The 26,111-nt window shown below is 37.7% G+C and overlaps 1 protein-coding gene across 1 annotated transcript in view; it reads left to right on the top strand.

Moving 5' to 3' along the window:
* The window catches only part of CNTN4 (contactin 4), a 703,244-nt gene that overhangs the window by 496,447 nt on the left and 180,686 nt on the right, over nt 1-26,111 (top strand). The window contains exon 6 of the mRNA XM_021694959.1: nt 13,862-14,059. Within this exon, the coding sequence (XP_021550634.1) occupies nt 13,862-14,059 (198 nt within the window). The remainder of the gene's footprint in view (nt 1-13,861; nt 14,060-26,111) is intronic.

Here is a 26,111-nt window from a genome sequence, read left to right as displayed (position 1 = left end):
ATACTTGACCAGTTATAGAAAATACTCTTAAAAAACCTTAGGTGATTCATCTCCCCCTCCGATTTCCCCTGCTTCATTCTTCCCCTCCTGCAAACTGAGGGTTCTAGAGGGGAAGGGGATGGGAGGATGGGTTAGCCTGGTGATGGCTATTAAAGAGGGCATGTTCTGGGGGCACCCGGGTGGCTCAGTCCTTAAGCGCCTGCCTTCGGCTCAGGTCATGGTCCCAGGGTCCTGGGATCGAGCCCCGCATCAGTCTCCCTGCTCGGTGGGAAGCCTGCTTCTCCCTCTCCCACTCCCCCTGCTTGTGTTCCCTCTCTCACTGTATCTCTCTCTGTCAAATAAATAAAATCTTAAAAAAAAAAAAAAAAGAGGGCACGTTCTGCATGGAGCACTGAGTGTTATGCACAAACAATGAATCATGGAACACTGCATCAAAAACTAATGATGTAATGTATGGTGATTAACATAACAATAAAAAATTTAAAAAAATACCTTAGGTGAGGATATTTAATTTAAACACACACACACAGACTTAGACATCTAGATAAAGAACTGTGATGAGCAAATGTTATTTTCCTCTGAAAGTTTTTCTTAAAGCTGCCTCCCCCCACCCCCATCTTTGCTGTATTGCCATAAAAGAGATACAAGAGTCATTGGTAAGAATCCACTATTTCTAAGAGTCAGTTTTAAGCAGTAGTGAGTGGGTTGGGAGATTAGTATACAATTATTTTTCAAAGGACATTCGGAGGGGACTTACAAATGATGGTAAGAAGAGGACATTACTAAATGGAAGAGGGGAGGTAGGATAAGCCTCTAAGTAGAAAAAGAAATGACAAGGGTTTATATTAGTCAAGACACTTGATCATAGAGGACAGAAACTCAGTATCCACTGGGGAATTTTTTTTAATGAACAGATTTATTGATTTTTTAAAAAGCAGATTACATGAAAGACAAGAATGCCCCCTCCAAGTTGATTCTCTCAAGTAACTCAGATACCACCTGCATTCACTTGCTCTGCCTGTCAGCTCTGAGTCTTAGCTTTATCTTCTCAGACCAGCTTGTCAGTAGCACATTGCACATGGGCAGAAGGCACTTTGCTTTACAGCCCCTGAATCTCCAAAACTGAGGGGAAAAGGCCCCTTTTTGCAGGGATTTGAATTTTAGAAGATTCTGATTGGCTGGTGTGTGTCATATGACTCTTCTTGAACCAATCACTGTGCCTTAGAGAATGAGGTAATAGGATTGGTCTACCTCAAGACTCATCCCGATTCCTATGGCCAGCCCTTAAGGAATGATGATTTGGTACTATGAGAACCAATTGAAGAAGTATTACCAAGAAGAGAAACCTGTCTTTTATGGCAAAGCAAATAGTGAAGAAAAACTCAAGGATGATTAGTTTTCCTCTGGTTCTGTCTACCACATCTCAAGGCAGAACTTGACCATTACAGTCAGTGAATATCTCTTTGTTTTTAAAGGTACAAATAAAAATAAATGTGTTTAGGGAAGGACAGATCTATTTTTAATAGACCACCATGCCAAATGCTTTTGTTATTGGTTTTAGTTCAACATTGGCAAAATGCAGAGAAGAGGTGGGAAAAAGCATCTTGGATTACAATGAAGACTAGTATTTGCTTGGCAAATTTGATTAAGGGTTAATTTAGGCTCAGAATTTAAATGTCAGTTGTTTGAATTTTGATCACATCTTTAATTGAGGAGGGTGTAGAATTGTTTAATAATCTGATGAAAAGGTTGTGTATCAGTGACTTGTGTGGGAGTTGGTGACATTGCTTGAAAACTTGTTCTGTTAGTCATATTACTGCTTGAATCCTTTTAAAAATGTAAATAATTATAGTTTAACTGACATTTTCTACCATTTACTCAAAATTTTTAATCATTCCTGAGAATGCGTTTCAGTTCCGACATTATTTTTTTCCTTTCTCCCCAGAAATTGCTAAGCTCAAAGTAATAAGGACAGATTTTGATTATGCTGTGACAAAAAACACAAATTCTATTAATGATGATTTGTGTAGCCCTTTCTTAGAAAATATCTTTAAATATTGATGTACTAGTGACCTGTATTTCCTGATATTTCAAGATTTAACTGGTTACCTGAGCATCTCTTGAGTGCCATGCAGAATTAGGTACTGTAGCATACAAAAGCAAACAAGATGATGGGGATCCCTGCCACATTCCCCACTGTAGTTATTTCAGCAAAGGGCCTGGCAAAGTCAGTCATGATAACCCCTGCACCCACCTTGTTACTGGCTCAGTTAAGCTGAAAGTGGCCATTGCAATGGCTTCTAGCATAAGAAGAGGAATCTTTGCCGATATGCTTGTTTCAATCCTAAATCTAATTCCACTGGTTTTCTCTGTGGTCCTAGAATAGATCACAGGTTTTCCTATGTCTCACTTTCCCTGTCCCTCCAATGGAACTAATCTTTATTCTACTTATTTCCAAAAACTGGTAGAGGCAACAAATGAGATCATGAATACTAGAGTGTTTTGAAGTGTCAAGAATTAAACAAGTTGTGTTCTGCTCATGTACTTATAAGACAAAGCCTTACTTAAAGGTAGATATGAAAATCTAGCTCACCAAATCCAAGTTTACTTCCTCCTACAAGTAAATATTGTAGTCCAGGGATTACTGCCCCTTTGAGTAACCACAGTCTGTCCAGGCCACACAGGTGTCATTTGGTTCCATTGACACATGTCATTTAGCCTGTTGTATTGTGTGGGCCAGCCATCTCTGCATGCCTACCTCTCTGCTTTTACTGAGTCTTTCTTTCTCTTAGGTATTTGGAAGACTATGAATTAGTCATCTTTTTTTTTTTTTTTGCTGCCATTTTGTAAACTCAGTAAAACTGCATCAGAGAGTGAGGGAAAAAAAGGAAATATTTTTTTTAGAGAAAAGGCTTAGGCATTTTGATTTGAAAAATGTGGGTTCTGATGTTACAGATTTTCTGTCCTCCTCTAATTTCAGTGATTCTGATTCAGGAAGTTTTGTATTCTCTTCTTTACAGGTAACTTCTTTCTCACTAATACTTTTGGCCTGGAGTTCAGTAATGAATTGTTGCTCTAGGAAACCTGTAACATTTGGAATTCCAATTCAATTCAACTAATATTCACTAAGTTGATTACAGAATGTGAGGGACAAAGCATATGTTCCCCTGCCATATCTATTCTTGTCCACAAGTAATACTCAAATCTGTTATCCGGAGAAGAGACAAGTAATTGAACCATTCTAATATAGGAAAAACAAAATTTTAATATGTGAAATACTGTGTAGTTGCCATGAGGCAGAAAAGAAACACATGCTCATTTGGCTGTTGAGGAGAGACCATATATATTTTCCAGGAGGGAAAATGGTTCTTTGCAAAAGGTAGTGGTTGAGATAAGCAGAAGTTGGAAGGGCATCCTAAGAGAGAGTGCCTAAGCCTAGGCAGGGAGAATTGAAAAGCATAGAGCACATCAGGGGATCGGTGACTGTTTTTCCACTCTACCTTAAGCAACCCTACTTAGCAGGACAAACATTTCTTAAAATATAGTTTTGTTGGGAAGGGCAAATCACAAAAAAAAAGCGAAAAAAAAGAGCTCCTTGCTTACAGTGGAGACCGGTGGGCAGAGCCTTCCCACAATGCCTTATCTTTGCATTTAAAGGTGAACTTCAGAGGGAATAGATATGTATTGTATGACAAAGTAATCAAAGTAATCAGCCTCTCTGATGTTTTGCAGAGCCTCGCTTGAAAAGTACTTCCCCAGAATATGGACTTATGTGGAGAGAGGAGTAGAAAGCTAAAACTAGATAATTTGAAGTCCTGCTTTCGAAGGACCTGACTACTAGCTTGATGTATTTTATTTGATCCAAGTTGCAGTGGATATCACAGAGGATTTGTTTGGGAAGGAGGAACGTGATCCAAAACTGCTCTTTGAACAAATTAATCTGGCAGTGGTATGTGGGTTGGCCTGGAAAGTTGGCAAAATGGCAGGATGTTCTTAGGCCAATGACAGGTAATGGTGAGATGGGCACAGAAGCAAAAAATCCCGTGAAATTCTAATCCACAGGATTTGGATAACTGATTGGATATGCTTCATATCCTTCCCATCAGTACCTTCCCCCAACATTCCTAGAGGAAATCTGAGATCAGGCAGAAGACTTTGTTTGAAGGGGACATATGTATTAAGCTGAAAGAGTTATATCTCATTTTCTTCTGTTCACTTCCCACCCAAGGGAAAGTGGCATTCTCTCTGGAATGGAGCATTCAACTTTGATAGCTCTCTAACTGTTAGGCAGTTTTCACATTGTCTGAAGTATTTTGTACTTGACCGTCAACGGTATCTATGCTTCAAGGAATTAATACCAAATGAGCTGTGGATATTGTATTTGAGGTCTAAAATATGGTGACACCTTTGATTTCTTTAAATGCCAAACTTTTAACAAATAACTGAAAGAAATACCCTTTAATCCCAATGAGCAGTATTTTTTATCTGCCCATCATAGTCCATTCAAGCTGCATCTCTCTGGTTTAGCCTTACTGGTTTGACTGCACTGAGTGGGCTGGACCACTGCTGATCACAATCATACAAAGCTCTAATGTTGATTGTGTGTAGTTTCAGTATCACCCCCACCTTTATTCCCTTAGCTCATGTTTATATTCTCCAGTACTATTTTCATGCTAACAAAAGCATGCAACTAAGTGTTGATTCCATTTCTTTGTGCTTTCTTCTGTATTCCAAAACAGGTCACAAGCTAAATTGCCTACCAAGCAAGTAGGGATTGGTAGAGACTGTGGCAAAATGGAGACCACCTGCCCTTTCCTAAATGGGAAGCCGCTACTCAGTTCTGCCAGTTGTTTCCCTGATGGAATGAGATCACTGTGTTTCAGTCTTTTAAAGCAGTGTTTCTTCAAGTGTGATCTCCAGACAAGCAGCAGCAGCAGCACCTGAAAACTGGTTTCAAATTCAGATTCTTGGTACCCACCCCGACCTTCTGAATCAGAAACCTGGTGTGGGACGCAGCATCCTGTGTGGTAACAAAGGCGTCCTGGTGATTCCGAGCTCACTCAAGTTAGAGAATCATTAGTGTAGTGGACGCTGTGCTGTACCTCTCTAATTCCTCTTTAGGACTGATAACTGAGAGTTGTGTTTGACTTTCAAGAAAATCCCAATATGGAGATGTTTATTTGATTTTTACTGTTTTAAAAGCATGCAAAACCATAAAAGACTCACACGCTTATGCAAACTAAATCCATTCTGTGTGCCATCACTTCCCAGCCTCTACTCAAGAGTCTGAAAGTGCTAACAAAAAAGATGCTGTTCTGTTGGAAAAAATATATGGATTCTTCCCTTAGTGTATGAAAGTTTGCTGATTCAGACCTAGACAATATTTCCCAAACTTTTTTTCTGATATATTTCTGAGAGCAAAGGAGAGTCAGCGTGTCCCCCTGGGAATCTGGGAGCATATCCTGAAGCAATTAGCTACAAGTACATGATTTTGTTGAAGCCTTTCCTTATACATTTAAGATTTGTATGAGTTTTATGTATATTCCATCATATATTCCTGTTTGGCTTATGATCAAGACAATGTGTTAAATTGCCCTCAAGTTAAATTCCTTAACTTCTGCCTACAAAATTTTAAAGAAAATCTCCACCCCAGAAAAATGCCTAATGTACCCAATAAAATGGAGGCAAGAAAACAAGAAGTAACCCATAAAAGGGAGGAGATCGTAAGCTATACACAAGAGCAATATGCATCGTCTGTGTACTTGAGTAGAAAATGTCCCTTTTTCCATCTTACTTCCCATCCCTCCACTGCTCCATCTGAGTGACCAAAGAGCATGTACTAAATAATCATTGACCACACTGAGTGAATAGTCCGGAGGCTTATTTTTAGAAATGCTTGCCACAAGTTTGCATGGGAATTAGCCCTAGGGCTTTTCTAATCCTTGCCTCATGTGATCACCATTTCATTTCTCCTAAATCACTTCTACAAAGATGGTAGAGTTTTGACGTTACATGCCAACACCAATTGCTTGGAGGTGACTGCTTGAAGCACTGTATTGACAATAATCGTGAATCGAGGTGGGGCATAGTCAATTATCTGTGTCAGCTGTGGGTGTAGGAGTGGCTGCTGGCGGTCCAACTGACAGATGCATGCCATCCCTGCTCCACCCAGCACCAATTACTCATGAAAAACAATTTCTGAGCACTGGGAAGTCCTGCTTGATGCTGCAGACTGGTGTAAACCAAGTTCTCTGAGCTACAAAGCCTCCCTTTTGGGGGTCCTTTCAGCCACAGGCATGATTTCAGCAACCTACCTTGTAAAGGACCATGGTCATCATTGTAAGTATTCAATGCCCATTGGTCTATGTCGTATTTAACTGAGGTACAGTATCTGTCCTATTCCAGCCCTTCAGATTTTAGCTTTTCCCAGACACCTCCCCTCTCCTTCTGTTTCACAAAATGCTGTTGATTGTATGACAGTTCAAATATGACTTTATATGGATCATTTGGTGTCTTAATATAATTAGAGGTCTTATCCAGAGGCATTGTCACTCAGAAGCCAGTCTGTCGGCCACTTCCTCTTGGAATAACTCACAAATCTTTTATATGACAACACACTCTTCTCCTAGGCTCTCCTGCCACCTGTTTAATAATGCACAATCACTAGTGCTTGTTTAGTGCTTAAGGTTTCTGGTACCATTTTTACTTGCTCTGAAATTAATTAGATTTCTCACAATTTATCACATCTCCCTTTCCCTAAGTTCATAGAAAGACAAAATACTTACCAATCCGTTTATAAGCAAAAAAAAAAAAAAAAAAAACCCAAAAAATAAAAAACAAAAACACAGTCACAAAAGTTGACATCAACATGTTTGATGTTCAGTGTGACAGGGCAGGGCAAGTATTCTTTTTATTATTCCTATTTTTCAGATAAGAAAACTAAGGAATAGAAATTACTTTCTAGCTGATAAGCACTAAAGCCAAGACTCAATCCATGTATTTTGACAACAAATCCAGGGATCTTTGAACTGGGTTATGCCTTCTCTCCCTTTGCCCAGGCAAACTCCAACAGGTTCTAATCCCTGTGGTCACTCGCATTGCTGAGCTGAGCTCAGTGCTTTTGTGCAAGGCTGGTGTTTAGTAAATATTTGGCCAAAAAGCAAACCAGTGAATGTACTCATCTAACCCATTTTATCTACAGAATCATTTAAGGTACATTTTTCACATTTACCTGCTTAGAATCCTATCTCAGTTTAAATTCTACTTCATAACACTGTACAAAAAGTAGAATAGGTATTGATAAAATTATTTAAAAATAAGGAGACTCTCATGTCTCAAAATAAAAAAAATAATTTATCAAAGTAAAAATTGGTTACAACATAAGGACTAGAATTCAGATATCCTGAATTAATTCTACTATCTTTCTTCTACACAACACAACAGAGCTTAATACAAATAACTGTAGTGTGGTGTTTGTGTGTGTGTGTGTGTGTGTGTGTGTGTGTAAAGTTCTAGTTCTGGGGGTGCCTGGCTGGCTCAGTTGGTGGAATGTGTGATTCTTGGTCTCAGGGTTGTGAGTTTGAACCCCACACTGGGGGTAGAGACTACTTAAAAAAATTTTTTTTTAATTAAAAAAAATTCTAGTTCTGATTTTGTCAATAACTAAGTGATTCTTAGCAAGTTACTGGGTATCTTTGGATCCCACTTTCCTCATTTGTCAAATTAGGATGTTGGACTTGATGTTATAGATAGAGAATTGTGGAATTTTAATGCTGAAAGATACTTAGAGATCATCTAGTTGTACTCCCTCACTTACAGATGAAGAAATTTACAGATAAGGAAAATTGATATTTTCTAGCTCCAAAATAAATTCATAGGGGAACATATGGGTTCCTAACAGAATCAGCTCTTCTGAATACTGTGACTACCCACTTACCAAATGTGTGATTGTGATCCACGCATGTAGTTTCTCCAGATTTAAGTTTCCTCCTCTGTAAAATTGACGGGGTCATACTAAGGTTCCTTTCACATTTGAAACTTTGAGGATTAAGAAAGGCATCTTTTTTTTTTTTTTTTTTGAGACAGAGAGAATGAGAGACAGAGAGCATGAGAGGGAGGAGGGTCAGAGGGAGAAACAGACTCCCCGCCGAGCAGGGAGCCCGATGCGGGACTCGATCCCGGGACTCCAGGATCATGACCTGAGCCGAAGGCAGTCGCCTAACCAACTGAGCCACCCAGGCGCCCCAAGAAAGGCATCTTTGAAAACTGACATTTGTCTACCCCTGGGACCGGACTCAGAATGTCATGAAGCATAACATAACTCTAGAAAGAGATTAGCAACAGGAACATGTTAAGAGCATCCATCCAAAGGACTCTGATCACAGGGTGAATTTGCTCAATGAATACTTAAATTTGAAAATTGTTTGATTGATGTCTTATTTGAAAACTAAAAACCTGGCATTCTTTGCTCTTGGCCCAAGGATACGGAAAAAAGAACCAAGTAAGAGTGAAGTTTTGTAGTTAATTTCCTACAGATTTGGATTTTACAAGTCAGAAAACCATTACTAGGTCCTTCTTCCTTAACAAGTATCACATTAGGGCGCCTGGGTGGCTCAGTTGGTTAAGCGACTGCCTTCGGCTCAGGTCATGATCCTGGAGTCCCTGGATCGAGTCCCACATCAGGCTCCCCGCTCGGTGGGGAGTCAGCTTCTCCCTCTGACCCTCTCCCCTCTCATGCTCTCTCTCATTCTCTCTCTCAAATAAATAAATAAAATCTTTAAAAAAAAAAACAAGTATCACATTAGAACTAGTCTCAGTATTTTTCAGTTGAGCATCAGAAGCTTCACAATCTATTAAATATTGTATTCCAAGTATCTGTTTACTGAGTTGTTACAAATTGCCAATGGGACAGGAACTGTCTGTCACTTCCAGAGCAATTAGTGTGTGAAAACTTATCAAAAGAAATCTGTCAAGTTTGAATAAGAATAAATATTGCATGGAAGTCCCTAAGGAAATCAAACTGAGTGGGATACGTTCTTGCTCATTGCAGCACATGAGAATTTATTTTGTTTTATTTACTTGGCTCTATGTTTCAGAATATTGATAGCATTTCATGTAACCCAGTGGATTAATCTTTTGCTCTGATAAAAATAGACTTTGGCTCTAAGGGGAAAACTAGACTATCTGTTGAGTAATAAAACAGTACTGGCTCCTTTCTTTCACATTTTAAGAGCTCTTATTTGCTTCCTGGAGGGAGCACTGGAATGGAAGTATAGCTAGGACTATTACATAGAGAGCTTCCTTGACTTAGGATGGGGTCACATCCCAGTTAATCCATCGTAAGTAGACAGTGAGTTTCATGCACCTAACCCACCAGCCATCGTCACTCAGCCTAGCCTACCTTAAACGGAATCTCGCCAGCCCAGGAAAAGATCCAAGTTCACATTTTGAAGTATAATTTCTCCTGAATGCATACTTTTCATACCATCATAAAGGTAAAACATCAAAAGTTGGGACCATCTGTAGTCTACTTTGCCACTTTTTTGACTCTCCAACCTTATCCTTTCTAGGCTTCAGATTTGTCATATCTTTAAAATAAAAGACGAGTGATCTATTGGATAATTTTTAGCTTTACTACCCATTTTACCTGCATTGATGTCTCCATTACCATTACATTATCTTTCTCATGCTCCTTCCTCATTGTCCTGGACAAATAAAAATACGGTATTTACAGGTAGTGACATTTGCTATGCAGAAAAATAAACTGTATCTTTTATAGAGATGTCCCCCTTTTAGGGGACTCAGCGTTTAGCTCAATATGATCTCACCAGTGTACCAGTCAAGACTTTTTGAATGACCTTTGCACTTTAGGATTCAACAGTATTTACAAAGTTCACATGTTCAGCTGATATTAGTTATGATCCTTAGCATAATCCATTTGAGACTGTTTTTGGCAATTGTGGCTTGTTTCTTTTTCTACACCATGGAAAATGGTTATAATGTTATTATTATATATTTGGGAAGCTTTTTGGGAAGCATTTTGTTGCTTTCTATTGTTTACAGTCACTTAATGATCCTCCCCACACTGAAGCAATAGAGTTGATAATCTTCATATTATACTTAATGTTTCTGGAATGGAAGTCATTGCCATTTGTCCAGGGTTTCCCAACCTAGGTTTTGTGACCTATTAATAGATGTTTTAGAAAAATTCTGTGTGTAGAGGGGATTGTGGGGAGGGGGAAGATTTTATAATCAAGTAAGTTTGTGTGCTTAAAACATAAAATTCTAAAGAATTTGAGGAATCTTGGGATGTTAAAAATCTCTTGCAAGTCCTGAAAGGATAAATTTAAAAATCTGTTACACTTTGTTTAATCTAGGGCTTCTCAAAGTCATTTGATCATGTAACCCTTTTAAATTCGAGATAGGTGGGAGGGAGACAACTTCTATTAACAAAAAAATTAATATTCCAAAGACCACAGTTTAGGAAATGCTGCAGTGTATGCTTAAGGTTGTTTGTATCTTTTGCTAAAGCACTAAGTCACTTATGTCACAAAAGCAGTGAAACCAAAATAATTAACTTATTTTTAAATAGCCAAACAGCATGTTAATTGGGTATGTTTTTTTACTTTTACTTTTAAAATGATTGACTTATAATGATTCAGTGTGCTTTCACATAAGAGTGTCCTCACTATGGAGACTCTTAACTATAGGAAATAAACAGGGTTGCTGGAAGGGAAGTGGGTGGGGGGATGGGGTACCTGGGTGATGGGCATTAAGGAGGGCACATGATGTAATGAGCACTGGATATTATATAAGACTGATGAATCACTGAACTACCTCTGAAACTAATAATACACTATATGTTAATTAATTGAATTTAAATAAAATTAAATTTTAAAAACAGAATCCTCACTACATACCTGCATCACATTTATTATTATCTCCACTTGGTGGGTTAAAAGTTGAAAGTGAGAATGTTTAAATGGCTTCACTTATGTAATACGGGTTTGAATTTTGGTCTTTTTTTTTTTAACTCCAATTAGAAAAATAACAAAGTAGATGTCTTTTTTTTTTTTTCTGTTATCCATGGTCCATACAACTTTCTAGATGCCTTGTCCCATAGGATTCAGAGGTTGCTATCACTGGCCACTAGCAACAATCTTGAAAAATGTCTTTAGAAAAAGAAAATACATTTTCATGTATTTGATTACAACTCTCCTTGGAGAGGTGTGGGTTGATTAATATTGTGCTGGTAAATTACTTTCTAGCTTCTACCTTGTGATTTTGGAGATGCTAATTTATACTTAAAACTCTCCTATAGCTAACTAGGGGATAGGCAGTGTTCTCCTCATTGTTCATATGAGAAAACTGAGATGCTCAGACATTACTTGCTTTGCCCAAAACTCACACACCATATTGAGTAAATAGTACACTGTACTGTGCTGTTTGCCCTGTTGTTTGTTAAAATCTCCTGTTTTTTTATGGAAAAACTACCATGCCAATCGAACTTCCCCACAACCTGTTATAGGGGCTTTCCTCCCCCAGATTTTAGTTTCTTGAGGAAGTGACTAGCTTGCTGGGAAGCACTTGCTTATTTATACTGAGTATCCTCTTGACATCAGCATGGGGTTACTTGTAATTATAGGCACATGTATAAATAAAATGATTATTCTCATATAAACATAATTATATCTCTCTAAAATAATACATGTGGAAATGCTATAATCCAGGGATAAAGGGAAAACGATCTGCATGACCCCTCCTATGTATGTAAACAGTGGATTATTAAGGCAGAATATGTTTCCTGTTGCGCGTTTGGTTATTGAGGTCAATTACACTTAGGACTCATCTAAGTATTAAACAACAAAAGTGCCTTTTACAACAATTAGTGTTCTCAATAAAAAGCTGATGTCTTTATGCCATTTTCCAAGGACATTGCATACATTTGACTTTTGCCCAGGATTCTATTAAAGAGAGACATGTAAGAATTCAGCTAACTGGTTCTGAAACAAGAGTCTTCTTTTTCATCTAGTTGCTCCCCCTCGTCCACCAAAGTAAATTTTGAAGATAAAATGGGGCATATTAACTAATCAGTGCCAGTGGCTAGTCTATCACTTCTCCAGCTTTGGACAAATCTGGAGATCACAATTTAAAGAGGGGAATCATGGAATGCCTTGAGCTGAAGAAGTTTGATTTCCTTGGGGCACCGTAGTTCACTGCAGCAAAACATTTAAGCTCACTGTGTTTAGGACTCTTCTCTGAAATTGAAAGCATGGGATCCCATGTTCATTCACAAAGCATTTACCTAATTCTTCAGAAAAATTAGAACTTGGAAACATACGTTTTCGGGTATGGCTGCCAATCGCACTTGTCCCACTGGCACCCTGGGATGAATAAGTATTTGTGAAAAAGTTGTTCTTAGACTGCTATTTCATACTCTCTTATGAACATGGTAAATTTTTCAGCCAATGTTTTTATTTTTTTATTATTTTTTTATTTTTTTATTCTTATGTTAATCCCCATACATTACATCATTAGTTTTAGATGAAGTGTTCCATGATTCACTGTTTGTGCATAACACCCAGTGCTCCATGCAGAACGTGCCCTCCTCAATACCCATCACCAGGCTAACCCATCTTCCCACCCCCCTCCCCTCTAGAACCCTCAGTTTGTTTTTCAGAGTCCATCATCTCTCATGGTTCGTCTACCCCTCTGATTTCCCCCCCTTCATTCTTCCCCTCCCGCTACCTTCTTCTTCTTCTTTTTTTTTTCTTCTTAACATATATTGCATTATTTGTTTCAGAGGTACAGATCTGAGATTCAACAGTCTTGCACAATTCACAGCACTTACCAGAGCACATACCCTCCCCAGTGTCTATCACCCAGTCACCCCATCCCTCCCACCCCACCCCCCACTCCAGCAACCCTCAGTTTGTTTCCTGCAATTAAGAATTCCTCATATCAGTGAGGTCATATGATACATGTCTTTCTCTGTTTGACTTATTTCGCTCAACATAATACCCTCCAGTTCCATCCACGTCCCCGTTGCAAATGGCAAGATCTCATTCCTTTTGATGAATTTTTCAGCCAATGTTTTTAAATACACATTTACATTTGGGACCAGTCAACCAGTCAGTTAGTGTGTGTTTAGCAAGTATTTGCTGCAATATTAAACCACCATCTCACTCAAATAATGGAAAAATAGTTCAACCTCACAAGTAAAAAGAGTCAGAATTAGCATTGATAGTGAGAGGCTTTGGGAGAAGAATAAATTGAGACTCGGGAATTACTCTGTCCCTCAGTAGGGCTAAGAGTTTGAATTAGTTACTTTGTTGCTCTGTGCCAAAGTTTCTCAGTTAATGGAAAACTGTAAAATGCATTGAAAACCACAAAGTACTATGCAAGTATGTGGCACTGTGATGCACTATAATGATTATTATCTATAAAATGAAAGAAGTGATCTAAATAGTTTTTCAGGGGGCTTTCAGCCTTACTCTATCAAAATTATAGACTCTCTGGGTCTGTAATTTGAGCATTAGCTCAGTAAGTATTGCATAGTGCTTGGCACATGCTTAGTAAACTATAAATGCTTATTCCCTTGACTTAAAGAGGTTGGACTTCTTTTAATCAACGATCAGTGTACCTTTTAGTTCTCTTGAAATAAAAATCTTCTTGACTGACAGTAGGAGTACTGGTAAAATGCTTAAGAGATTATGATTACTTCCTATTTATATTTAATAGCAGGCTGAAAAAGGATCATTGGGCAACAGTATGAATTTCTAACTTGACCAATTCTTTCATGAATACAGTAGCATTCTAATGCCAGAAGACATATTTGTAATGGTGATTCCTTTGCTTTCAGAGCTGAGCTATGCCTGGATCTTCAATGAATACCCTTCCTATCAGGATAACCGCCGCTTTGTTTCTCAAGAGACTGGGAATCTATATATTGCCAAAGTAGAAAAGTCTGATGTTGGGAATTATACCTGCGTGGTTACAAATACAGTGACAAATCACAAGGTCCTGGGGCCACCCACACCACTAATACTGAGAAATGATGGTGAGTTTCCTAAGGGATTTTGTTAGTTCTGTTTTTTGTGGTCCCGTATTGCATATGAAAAATTGTTACATTATTGTCACACAAACCCTGATAGTCTAAATTAAATGTAAGAAAAGTTTAGTACTTTTTACATTTGGTACCTGTATTTTCTCCATTTGTGTAAGAAATAAACCCATGAATCCATTTTGGAAAACTAATTAGAAGTTTAATTGCTAATCTCAACAGGAATGGAATGTGGATTTAGGTAAGTATAAATAACAAAGGAATATATTTCTTGTTCTTTTTCACTTAAAATGTGTACACAGGGGGCGCCTGGGTGGCTCAGTCGTTAAGCGTCTGCCTTTGGCTCAGGTCATGATCCCAGAGTCCTGGGATCGAGCCCACATCAGGCTCCCCGCTCCATGGGAAGCCTGTTTCTTCCTCTCCCGCTCCCCCTGCTTGTGTTCCCTCTCTCGCTGTGTCTCTCTCTGTCAAATAAATAAAATCTTTAAAAATAAAAAAAAAAAATGTGTACACAGGCAGAATGAAGTGGAAGGTTGAATACCTGGTTCATTAATCAGTTCTATGGAATTTAGTATTCAGTGTCCAGAAAGAAGTTTTAAATTATTCAAATAACTTCTGGATTAATGATACTAATGACCTAGTTCGCACCACAGTGAAACACAGGAATATCAATGCTTACTTGAGAAATAAATTTTAATTTCCAACAATTTTGTAAAAAAATATTTCAAGAAAATATATGAATTTCACCTTAATTATCTAAGATAGATGACATAACAGTGTATGGTAATTCACCATGTGCTTTTCAAAGATAATCCTACTGCATTGTATACCAAAATCTAGTACCACTATACCTTTTCCCCACTCTGAGTATTTATATGTATTCTCTTCCGTCTTCTTGAAATGCTTTTCCTTCTCTGAGTCTCAGCCTTTCATTTGACTGACTTATACTGGTCCCTTCCTTTTCCTCAAGTATATCACTTTCTCCAGGAAGTCATCTCTGCCTGACCCCCCTCTCCACTATTCTGCATCAGATGCCTTCTCTATAAAGTCCAATAAAGCCTATTACTATCCCCCAAGAACTCTTCATTCTGTATCACAGTTACCAGTGTGAAACCTGTCTCCCTAACTATAAACTTGCTGTTTAGAAACACATGCAGTGCCTTGATCACTAGTGTATCTCCAGCACTTAAAGCAATGACTGGAACATAGATGCTTCTTAATAAATAAATTGAGTAAAAGAAAACAAAGGCATAATTAAGTCTTTTAAGAATGGCTGACATGATTTAAGCGTCATGGGTTACATGTTTCTGTTCTTTATAAATTCCTTTCCCATCAAGTGCACATTGGAACCTTCCATTATGAACAGGAATTACTAGACTCATTACACAGGTGAGGAAACTGTCAGACAAGAACATTGATAACAAGCATTTACTAGGAGCTTGCTGTTTGCTGGGGGCTCAGAATTTCACCAGAATTATTTCATTCAAACCTCAAGCAACTGTATGAGGAACATCCTCTTTTATTTTGTATAGATGAATGAACTGGGGCTCAGACATGTTAAATAACAAATCCCAAAGCCACACAGCTAGCTAAAAACTAATGGCTCCAAGATTCACACTTGTCTCCCATGTCCTTTTGATTCCAGAGTCTAATATCTTAACTCCTCACTCACTACATTTCATTTCATTACATGATGCCACCTCTTATCTGAATTTATACAAGAAAAACTTGACAAGTTGGCAAATTCAAGCCTGGAACTCAGATTTCTCTCCAAATATGTCCCTCTTCCCTTCTGTACTGAAGGGACTTTGTACCCACGTGGGGCTGTGAATCTGAACCTCCCAGAACAGGATATTTGCGGACAAACCAGCTCTGCAAAGAGGGTCTGAGCATCCTTACAACATGCACCATACTATGCAATTTTTTAGCAGATAATGTAGATTTCAATCATTCCTTTATTTATTCCTGCATTTCACATGTATTTATTTCATACTTACTATGTGACAGAAACTACTCTGGTGCCGGTGGACAAGAACGATAGGGACCTGTCACATTGCACTTATATTCTCCAGGAGAACACTGGTAAAAACAAACATAAACAAAAACAAAAAAATACTTGGCATGCTCAGGAAGAAAAGAGCATGTGAGCATGGTTGGAGCACAGTGAGCAGGGTGAGGGTGTTTTGAGTTGAGGTTGGAAAGGAATCAGCAGCCAGATCATGTCGAACAGGGAGAAGAGACCGGATTTTATCTCCAGTGCAACGAGAAGCCTTAAGAGGATTTTATTCAAGAGAGTGATGTATGTTTTTTTTAAAAGTTGGCTTAGCTACTGTGCAAAATGGACTTCAAACAAGTGAGGGTGGACACTGGCTGTCCACCTGAAAGACTATTGCAATAATTCAGTTGGGAAACGGATAGCAACTTGAACTGGGGAGTAGCAGCAGATAATAGAGAAGTGGATGGATTGAGGATACAGTCTGCAGATAAAGCTGCCAGGACTGGCTGAGGCACTGGATGTGGGAGGCGTTGGAAGAGAATGTCAGGGATGACACATAGGTTTCTGGTGTCACAACTGGGTTTGTGGGAATGCCATTTACTGAAATGGTTTTACTGAGCAGGTTTATAAGGGAAAATCCAAAGTATTATTTTAGTCATTATTTGTAAAGCCAAAAGCATGACTTCTCTCTTGGCAACAGAAAAAATTATTTGTTTTGTGCTTCTTGTCCCATCTCTCTATCATAATACTCATCTGATATACTCACATGCTTATCAGCTTGCCTTCTTCCCCCACCTTGCTGAAATTGTGATCAAGCACAGATCATCAGTTCATCCAGCTTTGTTCTAGGGAGCACAGTGCTTGCCAGATGACATCTGTTAAATTAATATGTTGGAATAAGCTGAATTATATTAAATAAAACTGAAAATTTTATCAGTTTAAAGAGAAAAGTAGGCAAAGGACCGTTTTTTGTTTTGTTTTTTTTCCAAAAGCTATTGATGCTATCTCTCCAGACCTAAGGATGAAGAACCTTTTTCAAAAGATGGGCTCCACTGGCATTGTGTACAGAATTATTTAAAAATAAATCCCTGTGACCTCTGCTTATAATGCACTTATGCCAAAATATCTGTTCAGTGGTGTTATTATCCATTCAGGTGTGTCAAATCACAAATGTAATGAAATATTGATGAAGCACTAAGACACAGCCCAGGAGACACATTGCAGAGAGTTGCTAGAAGGAACAAAAATTCAGGAACGCAAGAACTCCAGAATCATCACGGACACCTTAAGTTGCCAGCAACTTTGTCTTTTGCTTAGCTTTTAGATATAGCTTGACTTGTCTACTATATCTTCATCAAGATGACAAATGTTTTTTACTAGAATATTTTATCACAAAATTAGCAGAATAAGGATCTCATTCTTCAGCAATTAATGCCCATTCATTCTTAATTTCCATGAGAGTTGCGTGGTGAAAATTCATAGTATGTCTTGCCCGTTTAGGCTGGAGTATATAAAATGGATACTTGAACTATATTACTAAGGACAAAATAGGTTATTTAATTGGCTCTTGTCTGGAAATAAGAGAAAAGGGGAAATAGAAATCAAGAAGAGATTGCAAAATAAAGATGACATTCTTGTTAAAGTCTATTCTATGAAAATAAAATCAATAAATTATCATTCTGCATGATCTTGTATTTAGCGACAATATATTAAACTGATAAATACTAGGTTGTATAGAATTTGTACAATCATTTTGTTAATTGAAGCTCTCTCAAAATTTCGCATCCTCCTTCTGCCTCCGAAATGTGAATAAGCAAGGCAACAAAGTCTATTGCCTGAAGTGAACTAATTACCATGGCTGGTCATTTTCCCTGCAAAGTGCAGATGTAGTTTAAAGAACTGGATGTCCTCAATACTCAGCTTATTCCCTTGAAGTTCCAGCTAAGCAGTTCCGGACTATGATTCATTGTTTCCAGCCTGAAAGGTTACAGTGAGTCATAGAGAGTGAACAGTGAAGGTTGACTCAAGTCCTGATAGACATCAAGTGTGATGTGTCCCATGTTTATCCCACTGACCCTATTGACCCCTTGCCCCCAGCTCACCACGGTTCAGCAAGACTTTGCTGTTTATGTTCCCTTCCCACCCCCACACTCTTCACATGCTTACCCCTTCCTGTGGCTCAGATCGTTACTGAAATGTGGGGCAGGATGGTTTGAGGTAAGCCCTGAGGGCTCTGGAACCAGGTCCCCAGGGTGGAATTCGGTCGTACCACTTACTAGCTGTCTGACTTTGGACGTCAGTTTAACCTCATTTCATTCTGTTTTCTCATCAGTCAAGTGAGGATGATGGAACCTAGCTCAGAGGCTTATATTCTGGGTTAAATTACAAATAGAGTGCTTTGATCAGTGACAAAATAAAATGCAACACCAGTAACCTCCTTACCTAGATATACTCAACAAATTATATTTAAAAAAAAAAAGATTACATAGTCAATAGATAGTATTATCCTTGTTTTGTAAAGTGTATGTGGATGATGACAGAGAAAGCTGGAAATACTACTCTCCAAAATGCTCACAGTGTTAAACTTTGAAGTGTTTAACTTTCAGTGGTAAAATGTTCAATTCTTTTTTTTTCCTATTTGCTTTGTTGTATTTTCTCATTTTTTCTACAATGATTAGAGATATTTTGAGTTTTTAGGAAAACATTTGGTAAAAGGGTTATTTCCAGATGGTTGGCCCTACAACGCCTTAGAGATTATCCAACTTTGTATCTTTATTCTTTGGGAAAGAAGAGAATTGAAGGCCAGGGGAGTAAGGTGAGGAAGCATCAGGGTCAAATTCCCAGTGCTCCGTCCCCATGCTACTTAACTGAGTTTCATCAACGCTGTGTGGGGCTGTAGATTAACAGATTTGCCTTGTTTCTTTTCTGCTATGAATTTTAATTTTTTTTGTATTGGTAGTTCTCCTAAATAACTGTGTGTTGCTATGTAGTGAGTAGGAAGTATAAAACTGAGTTATTAGGCAAATGTGAGAGAATTTTATATCAGAGTTTATCTAGATATTTTGAAATCTGCTTTGGAAAAATAATATAACTTGTTATGTGGGAAAGTGCACCTGTTGTTTAGGTACCATGAAGAAAAAAGACTTAATTGAGAGAAGTATATCATAATTATTTTTATGACAGGTACTAAAGTAGTCTCTGGATCAATATTAGCCAACTGCTGGTTATTAATGATGATGAGTTTGCTCTATTATGAGCTTCCTACATAGATTTCAAAGAATTTTCCCTAAATTTCTATAAACAGAGGTAATAGATTACATATAGAGCATTAAGTACAAGAGAAATCATAGATTTAGGTGATAGTTATAATGGCTATTTCTTCTGTCTTTAATCACTATCCCTGACTTCCTCTAAAATGGCTAACGAAGAGAAGAATTAGCAGAGATTAGTACAATCTTGGGAAAATGAGGTCATGTCCATGAGGATGTTTATGTACATTACATACACAGGTATATAATTGAACAGGAGTTATTATATGACCTTTGCCTTTTTTCTGTTTTCCTTGAGGCTGGCTGGGGATTAGTTTGGCAGTTCTTCGTCTTGCTTATTAGAACCAAGACAAATTTTAAGTAGTTTATGGCCAGTGTCTGTCTGATGGGTCCATGTTTTGTATAGTGGATGTTAAATATTTTTGAATATTATCCCCAGTTAGAACTCTAATTACAAGAAATACTAAGGAACAGGGGGGGATGGTATTTATCCTCTCTGTGTTTCAAAATCTCTCTCTCTCTCTTTCTCCCCTTCTCTTGGATATACATTTATAAACATAGATGTGGGTTATGTTGTATAAATGTGTATATGTTTATATACACTAGATATATTGTCTTTGGAAATTAAAATGTAAACTTATTTCAAATTTATGTTCTCATATATAACCAAAATAACTGGAGATATTTTTCTAAGTTCTCACTCATTTTTTTCAGCCTAATTTTATGTAGCCATGAAAATGCTGAGCATGGTGAGCAATGAAACATTTAGCATTCTCACCTGAAATTAGCTTTAACCCAGTGGACAAGAGACTAGCTGATAACCTCAGCTTCCTGCAGTTTCAGAGCAAGGAGGACAGAAATAGATGTGCTGAACATAGGGTTGAGGATGTCCCTGATTGGTGCCAGCCAGCTTTGTCTTTTTTTGCTGTAGCCTCACCTAGGATGCAGTGAAAGGGGGACAGGACTAAAAGTCAAGAAGAAAAGAAGTCATGAAATCTGGGCTGCAGTCTCAGATCTACCACTAATTCACATGACAAAAATCATGCCATTTCTTTGGTTCTCAGTTTTCTTAACTATTAAAATGTGTGATTTGTAACAAGTCATATCTAAGTTTAAATTTAGTTATCCTCTAGTATTCTAGTCACAACTCTTCTACGCTACCTTACTCCAATCCCAATATTCACACAGGCCAGGTAATATCTGATGCTAACCAACAGATGCTATTCCTTGGCTCGGATTTCCTCCCAATGCTAGCACATTTGTGTCCTAGCACAAAAATAGGTGCATGCACTCTTTCTGACCAAAATGGTCATTTGTGAGCCTTCGCCTCTGTTGACCATTAGTGGCTCAGAAGACTACATTCCCCCTAAAGTTCCAAATTTAAGACCAAAGGCTAAAAAATGGAAAGGATAAAACTAGAATATTGTAGGATATCCTATAATATAGATGCAGTATAATGTATCCTCCATTATGATATGTCATCTGTTCGTAGTAAACTTTTTAATACTGCCCCAAGCTGGATTAGAACCTCAGGTGAGCATTAACAACCACTGTGTGTCTTCATAAACAAAGCAGCTTGATTTTTTGGCCACTTAATTAACCTTGTGGGATCAGATCAAAAACTCATTCATTAAGAAGGTCTTTTTTGATTGTAAACTTGACCTACAACATTTTATTGATGACCTAGCATTTAGACTAGCAAGGATGACACTTCTGCCTGGCAATGGGTAGAAATAGATTCTTCACTTAGACATATTTTTATGTTACTTAAGATCTAGAGTTTATAGCAAAACACTTTACTTTATTTTACTCTCACTTCTAATTTCAACTTTTGTGTGGCTTTGTTACAGCAATCATGTCTTGTTTTTAATTCTCTAACAACATCGCAGTTGAGGATCTGTGGGCATAAAATGTGTTTTATGAGGAGAATATCTAAATGACTAGAGGATGTGAGATATTTTGCTAAACTGCCATTGCTAATCTGATTTAATAGTGTCTTAATGGCTCTGGATATTTTGAAGGCTTGACAAGCTTAGAGACTTGGCAGTCAGCTTTAGACCTCTAGCACAGTCATTCCATTTCAGGTCCAGGGGGCCAAAGGTCTTGGATGGTCATTCAGCTAGTCAGTTAGGAAGCATCTGTTAAGTATCTGTTGTGTGTGGTACACTATGAAATAAAAAGATGTGATCCCATTCCCTGGAAACCTGTAGTCTTAAAGAATTCCAAATTAATGAAGGGTCTAAAGTTTCATTCTTATTAGAATCACTGAATTGAGTTCCAGAAAACGCATGTACAGACAGAGGGATTTTGAAATGAATAAGGGGAGTAGGGGTGTGTAGCCTAAAATAGAGATGACTTGGTGCATTCATTTGATTACGCATTTAACCAACAAATATTCATTGAGTACCTGTTGTACACCTGTCACCAGGAATGCAGAAGTCTGTGTATCACAAATTATACTCCAGCTGAGAAACCTAACTGCAGCCTAAGGCAGGAGTGGGGCCATATTGGGGGAGAGTGAAGAAGTAAAGCTGGTTCATTTAAGTTTCTTTTGTAATAAGAGCCAACAAGGAGCAGTGAAGGGTGCAGTGAGATTATGCATATAATCGTTCCTTGGATGGGAGGAAATCTGGCCTGGTGTTGGGGATCAGCCTAATCTTCCATCAAGAGTTGAGGAAGGAAAAGAATTCCAGGCAGTGGGTCCAGTATCTGTTTAAAGCAGGAATCAGCAGACTCCCTCCTATAGGCCAATTCAGCCTGTGGCCTGTTTTTGTTAAAAAAAAAAAAAAAAAAGTTTAACATTTTCTCCATAGAAATGTTGGGTATTCTTAGTTAATTCCTAAATTCTCTATAATTTTTGTTGCTATTGCAAATGGTTTCTTATTTTTAATCACATTCTCTAGTTATTGCTGATGTACAGAAATGCTATTTTTTTGTGTGAGTCTACATTTGGCAAGCTTGCTGAAATTTCTTGTTAGCTCTAATAGTTTGTCGATTCTATCAGCTCTCTCAAACTTGGCTGTTTTTCTCATTTCCTCTGAGCCAGGGGTCAGCCAACAAGGGCTCGTGGGCCATACAGCCCACCACTGTTTTTGTAAATAAAATTTTATTGGACCCTAGCCATGTCCTTTTGTTTACATATTCTCTGTGGATGCTTTCCAGCTATAATGGCAGAGTTAACAGAGACTGTATAGCTCACAAAACCTAAATAAAATCCTTGTTCTCTGTCACTTTACAATCAAACTTTGTCAAAATGACAACATGATAATATTTTTAAATATATGAAGACTGTCCATCAAAAGACTTGTTTTTTGTGGCTCCACAGACTTGAAGTAGGACCAACATGTACAAATTAGAGGTAGAGAGAGAGTATATTATTCAAGGCAATATGAAGAACTTTTCAGTAGGCTGAACATAAAAGTACTTACTCAAAGGAAGATGAAAGCTGGTTTTCTTTCACCTTAAAGAAGATGACCTTATAATTAACTGCCCAAACTGGAAACTTAGCCAATTACTTCAGCATGTCAGGTAAACCAGGACTGTTATAGTCAAGCATGGATACATTCACTCTACCTTTATAGGAGATAGCATTCCGGAATAATTCAAGTTATCTCTACACTTTAATTATTGAGAAGGAAGGAAAGAATTCAGATTTAAAGTTAAAACATGCTTATTTTCACATCCTACAGATTTCTGAGGATACCTAAAACCTAAATTTAAGAGATGATGTACTACAGTTCTGAGGATACCTAAAACCCTAAATTTAAGAGATGATGTACAACCTTCAGCTTCCTTACTCCTCCTCTACAGCATTGGGGGAGTCATTGTTTGGATAGTTGTGGTCTCAAACTCAATGGAAATCCATCTATTGGAGGGTGGATAGTGGTAGAAGGGATTCCTTGGATGGTCCCCTAGACCTCACAATGTCTCCTTCAACCCAGAGCAAAACAAGTATTTTTTAAAAGAGCAAAGTGTAAACTCAGCCAAAGGGATTTATAGGACTAATGAGGTATTTCCAAATATTTTTAGCTTAATGAACTACACATCTTATGACTTAGTCCACAAGAAAGTCAATGTGGGAACTTTTCATAAGATGATTTTTGCAATTTTTTCTAGCAGAAAATCCCACTCAATGGAAGTGGGTAAAAGTCCCTTCTGTGGTTTAATTTAGCAAGCACAGATTCCAGCTAAGGCAGGTGTTGGCAAAATGTTATGGCACTCAACCCTGCAAAGTGGCCTCTTTCTGCCAACACAGAACTCTGCAAATTGTAAAGAATCATGGTGTGTGACTGATTTCTCTTTCATATTCTGTAATTTGCCAGTTATTTTGTTAAATTCTATGTTCTTATAGACATCAGCCTTAATGATTTTTTGGGTTTCAAAAGGGGAACAGTCATTGCCACAAGGTCATATCCAGGGTCCAGGCTCTTGATGAGCATTGTCCCCAGTAGGGTTCCATTACCAATACTCTCCCAATGACTAGCCCACAGGAGAGTCTAGTATTATTGTGTTGTACTTTTTGCTTTGACTTAACATGTCATGGTTACTACAGAAATTCTTAAAGTATACTCTCTGGACCAGAACCTTCAACATCACCTGGGAAATTGTTAGAAATGCACATTCTTGGGCTCTATCTCAACTTCCTAAATCAGAAACTTATGCCCTTCAGGTGATTTTAAGTTTGAGAACCACTGGTTTAGAAAAAAAAAAACAAGGAATTTCTAGCCATGTCTTCCACAGAAAATCAGCTCTTTCAGTTATTCAGTAAACAGTCATTGCCTACATATGTCACCACAAAAGGCACTGAAAAAGAGTAGCCTGCAGGTGTCATAAAGATAACAATCAGGTGTGTGTTGTCCACATTGTGCTCCCATTGCTGAGCATAGTGCATGTCTTATGGTTGGTGTTACATGAATATTTACTGAATTACTCCATCGGAATATAAATATAGCTAAGCCTTTGTCTCCTGAGGACTCTAATGTGTAGAATTTCAAGTACTGAACTTTCACTATGGTTATGGTGGGTCTCTTACTCCAGAATGGAAAACGTTGACATGCATTTTAATGAATTGAGACTTCTATTTTTCTTTATGTTTAGAATTGTAGGTATGAATGTCTCTAAAATTGAAAGCAAAGGTTGTCTCTGTAGGCAAATTGTATCATGAATGAATGAAATCATGCAAGAGAAAGGGAATATTACAGAGATTATATATCCTGGTTGATTCTGACTATATGATATGCACTCGTTATTTCTACTTACTTTGGTTGTATGGACATAGCTAGGCCTTTATATCTTCCCACCTTTTAAATAGTCTGAAGACTGAAAAAGGGTCTGGAGCAATTCCATCAGTAGCCTCTTTCTGCCGAATCATTCCATAAATCAGCAGAGCAGCTGTAGACCAATTAAGTGCGAAAGTGTACAGGTGGTCAGAGGAATGACTTGAAAAATGTACTCTTGTTTTAAGGGACCTTTTGTTTCATAAAAAATAAAAACGGCAGTAGCTTTTTAAATTTAATGTAGAAAGTAAAGGCCAAAATAGTTAAAATGAAATAAACAGTCAAATAAAACTATAGCTTCGGCCAGATGTAACCAAATTAAATGAAACAGTTCACAGGTGCCCACCCCCCCAAAATGTTGATAATATAGTTGGAGAAAATTGCTTCCTTCATTTTTTATGACTTTAATACTAGGACAATCTTTATATATAATGAAAATTCTTTAAACATCATGAAAACCATGCCATCCCATCTCTGATCCATATCTTTATGTCCTATAACTACTGCTATAAATCCAGATCAATCTGTATTATTGCTAACTCTGTTACTTTAATTTCTATAGCTATAAATATAGATCAGTATGTATCAACCCAGAAATCACCCATATGACCACCTAAACAACCTAGAGCTCATTTTAGAAAAACACCTGGTATAAATGAGTAAACTCATACAAGAAGCCGTGATGAGATACTTTAGAAATGACTTCCATGCCTGGAAAGAAGTACATGTTTGACTTAATGGCTACTATGTGTCATAGTATAAGACCCATATTCCTCCATCTTTTCCTCCCTTCCACAAACTCCTACTGATCACATTTTTTTTTTCATATGCCTGGTACTGAACTAGGATTTGTGAGGGCTACAGAAAAAAATCAGAAGAATTCCCATTCCTCCAGGAAGTGAAAGCACAAAGAGATAACATGTATATAAATAGCTATAAAGATGATGGAAAACAGTAATGCTGTTTGAGAGGGGCCCAGAATTTATGTGTAAAATGATGTTATTTATATGGCAGTAGCTTTTTATTACCTACTAAGTGAAGAAACAATGATAGAAGCTAGAGATACATATGAAAAAGGCAGGCACATTACTTGATGTCATGCATTTTACAATCTAGATGAAATGATAGATACTAGATTCATGAATAAACAAGATGATTATGAATTGTGATAATTAACATAGAAGAAATAAGGTGTTAGTAAAGAATAACATAGGGACTTATTTTAGATAGTGTGTTCAGAAAAAACTTCTCTGAAGGGGGCATCATTTGAGCTGAGACATGTAGCAAGAGAAAAGTCATCCATGTAAAAATCATGGGGAAATGAGGAATGAAAGACATTTCCACACAAAGACTTGCATGCAAATGTTCTTAGAAGCATTACTCCTTATAGCCAAAAGAGGAAGCAACCTAAATAAATGCCCATTAACTGGTATTATGGGTTGAACTGTGTCCCCCCAAAAAGCTATGTTGAAGATGTAACCCCCCAAGTACCTCAGAATATGACCTTA

Source organism: Neomonachus schauinslandi, chromosome 1 (genome assembly GCF_002201575.2).
Source record: "Neomonachus schauinslandi chromosome 1, ASM220157v2, whole genome shotgun sequence".
NCBI lineage: Eukaryota > Metazoa > Chordata > Mammalia > Carnivora > Phocidae > Neomonachus > Neomonachus schauinslandi.
Note: the sequence above shows the minus strand (reverse complement) of the source record. Positions and strands in the feature narration are given on the sequence as shown.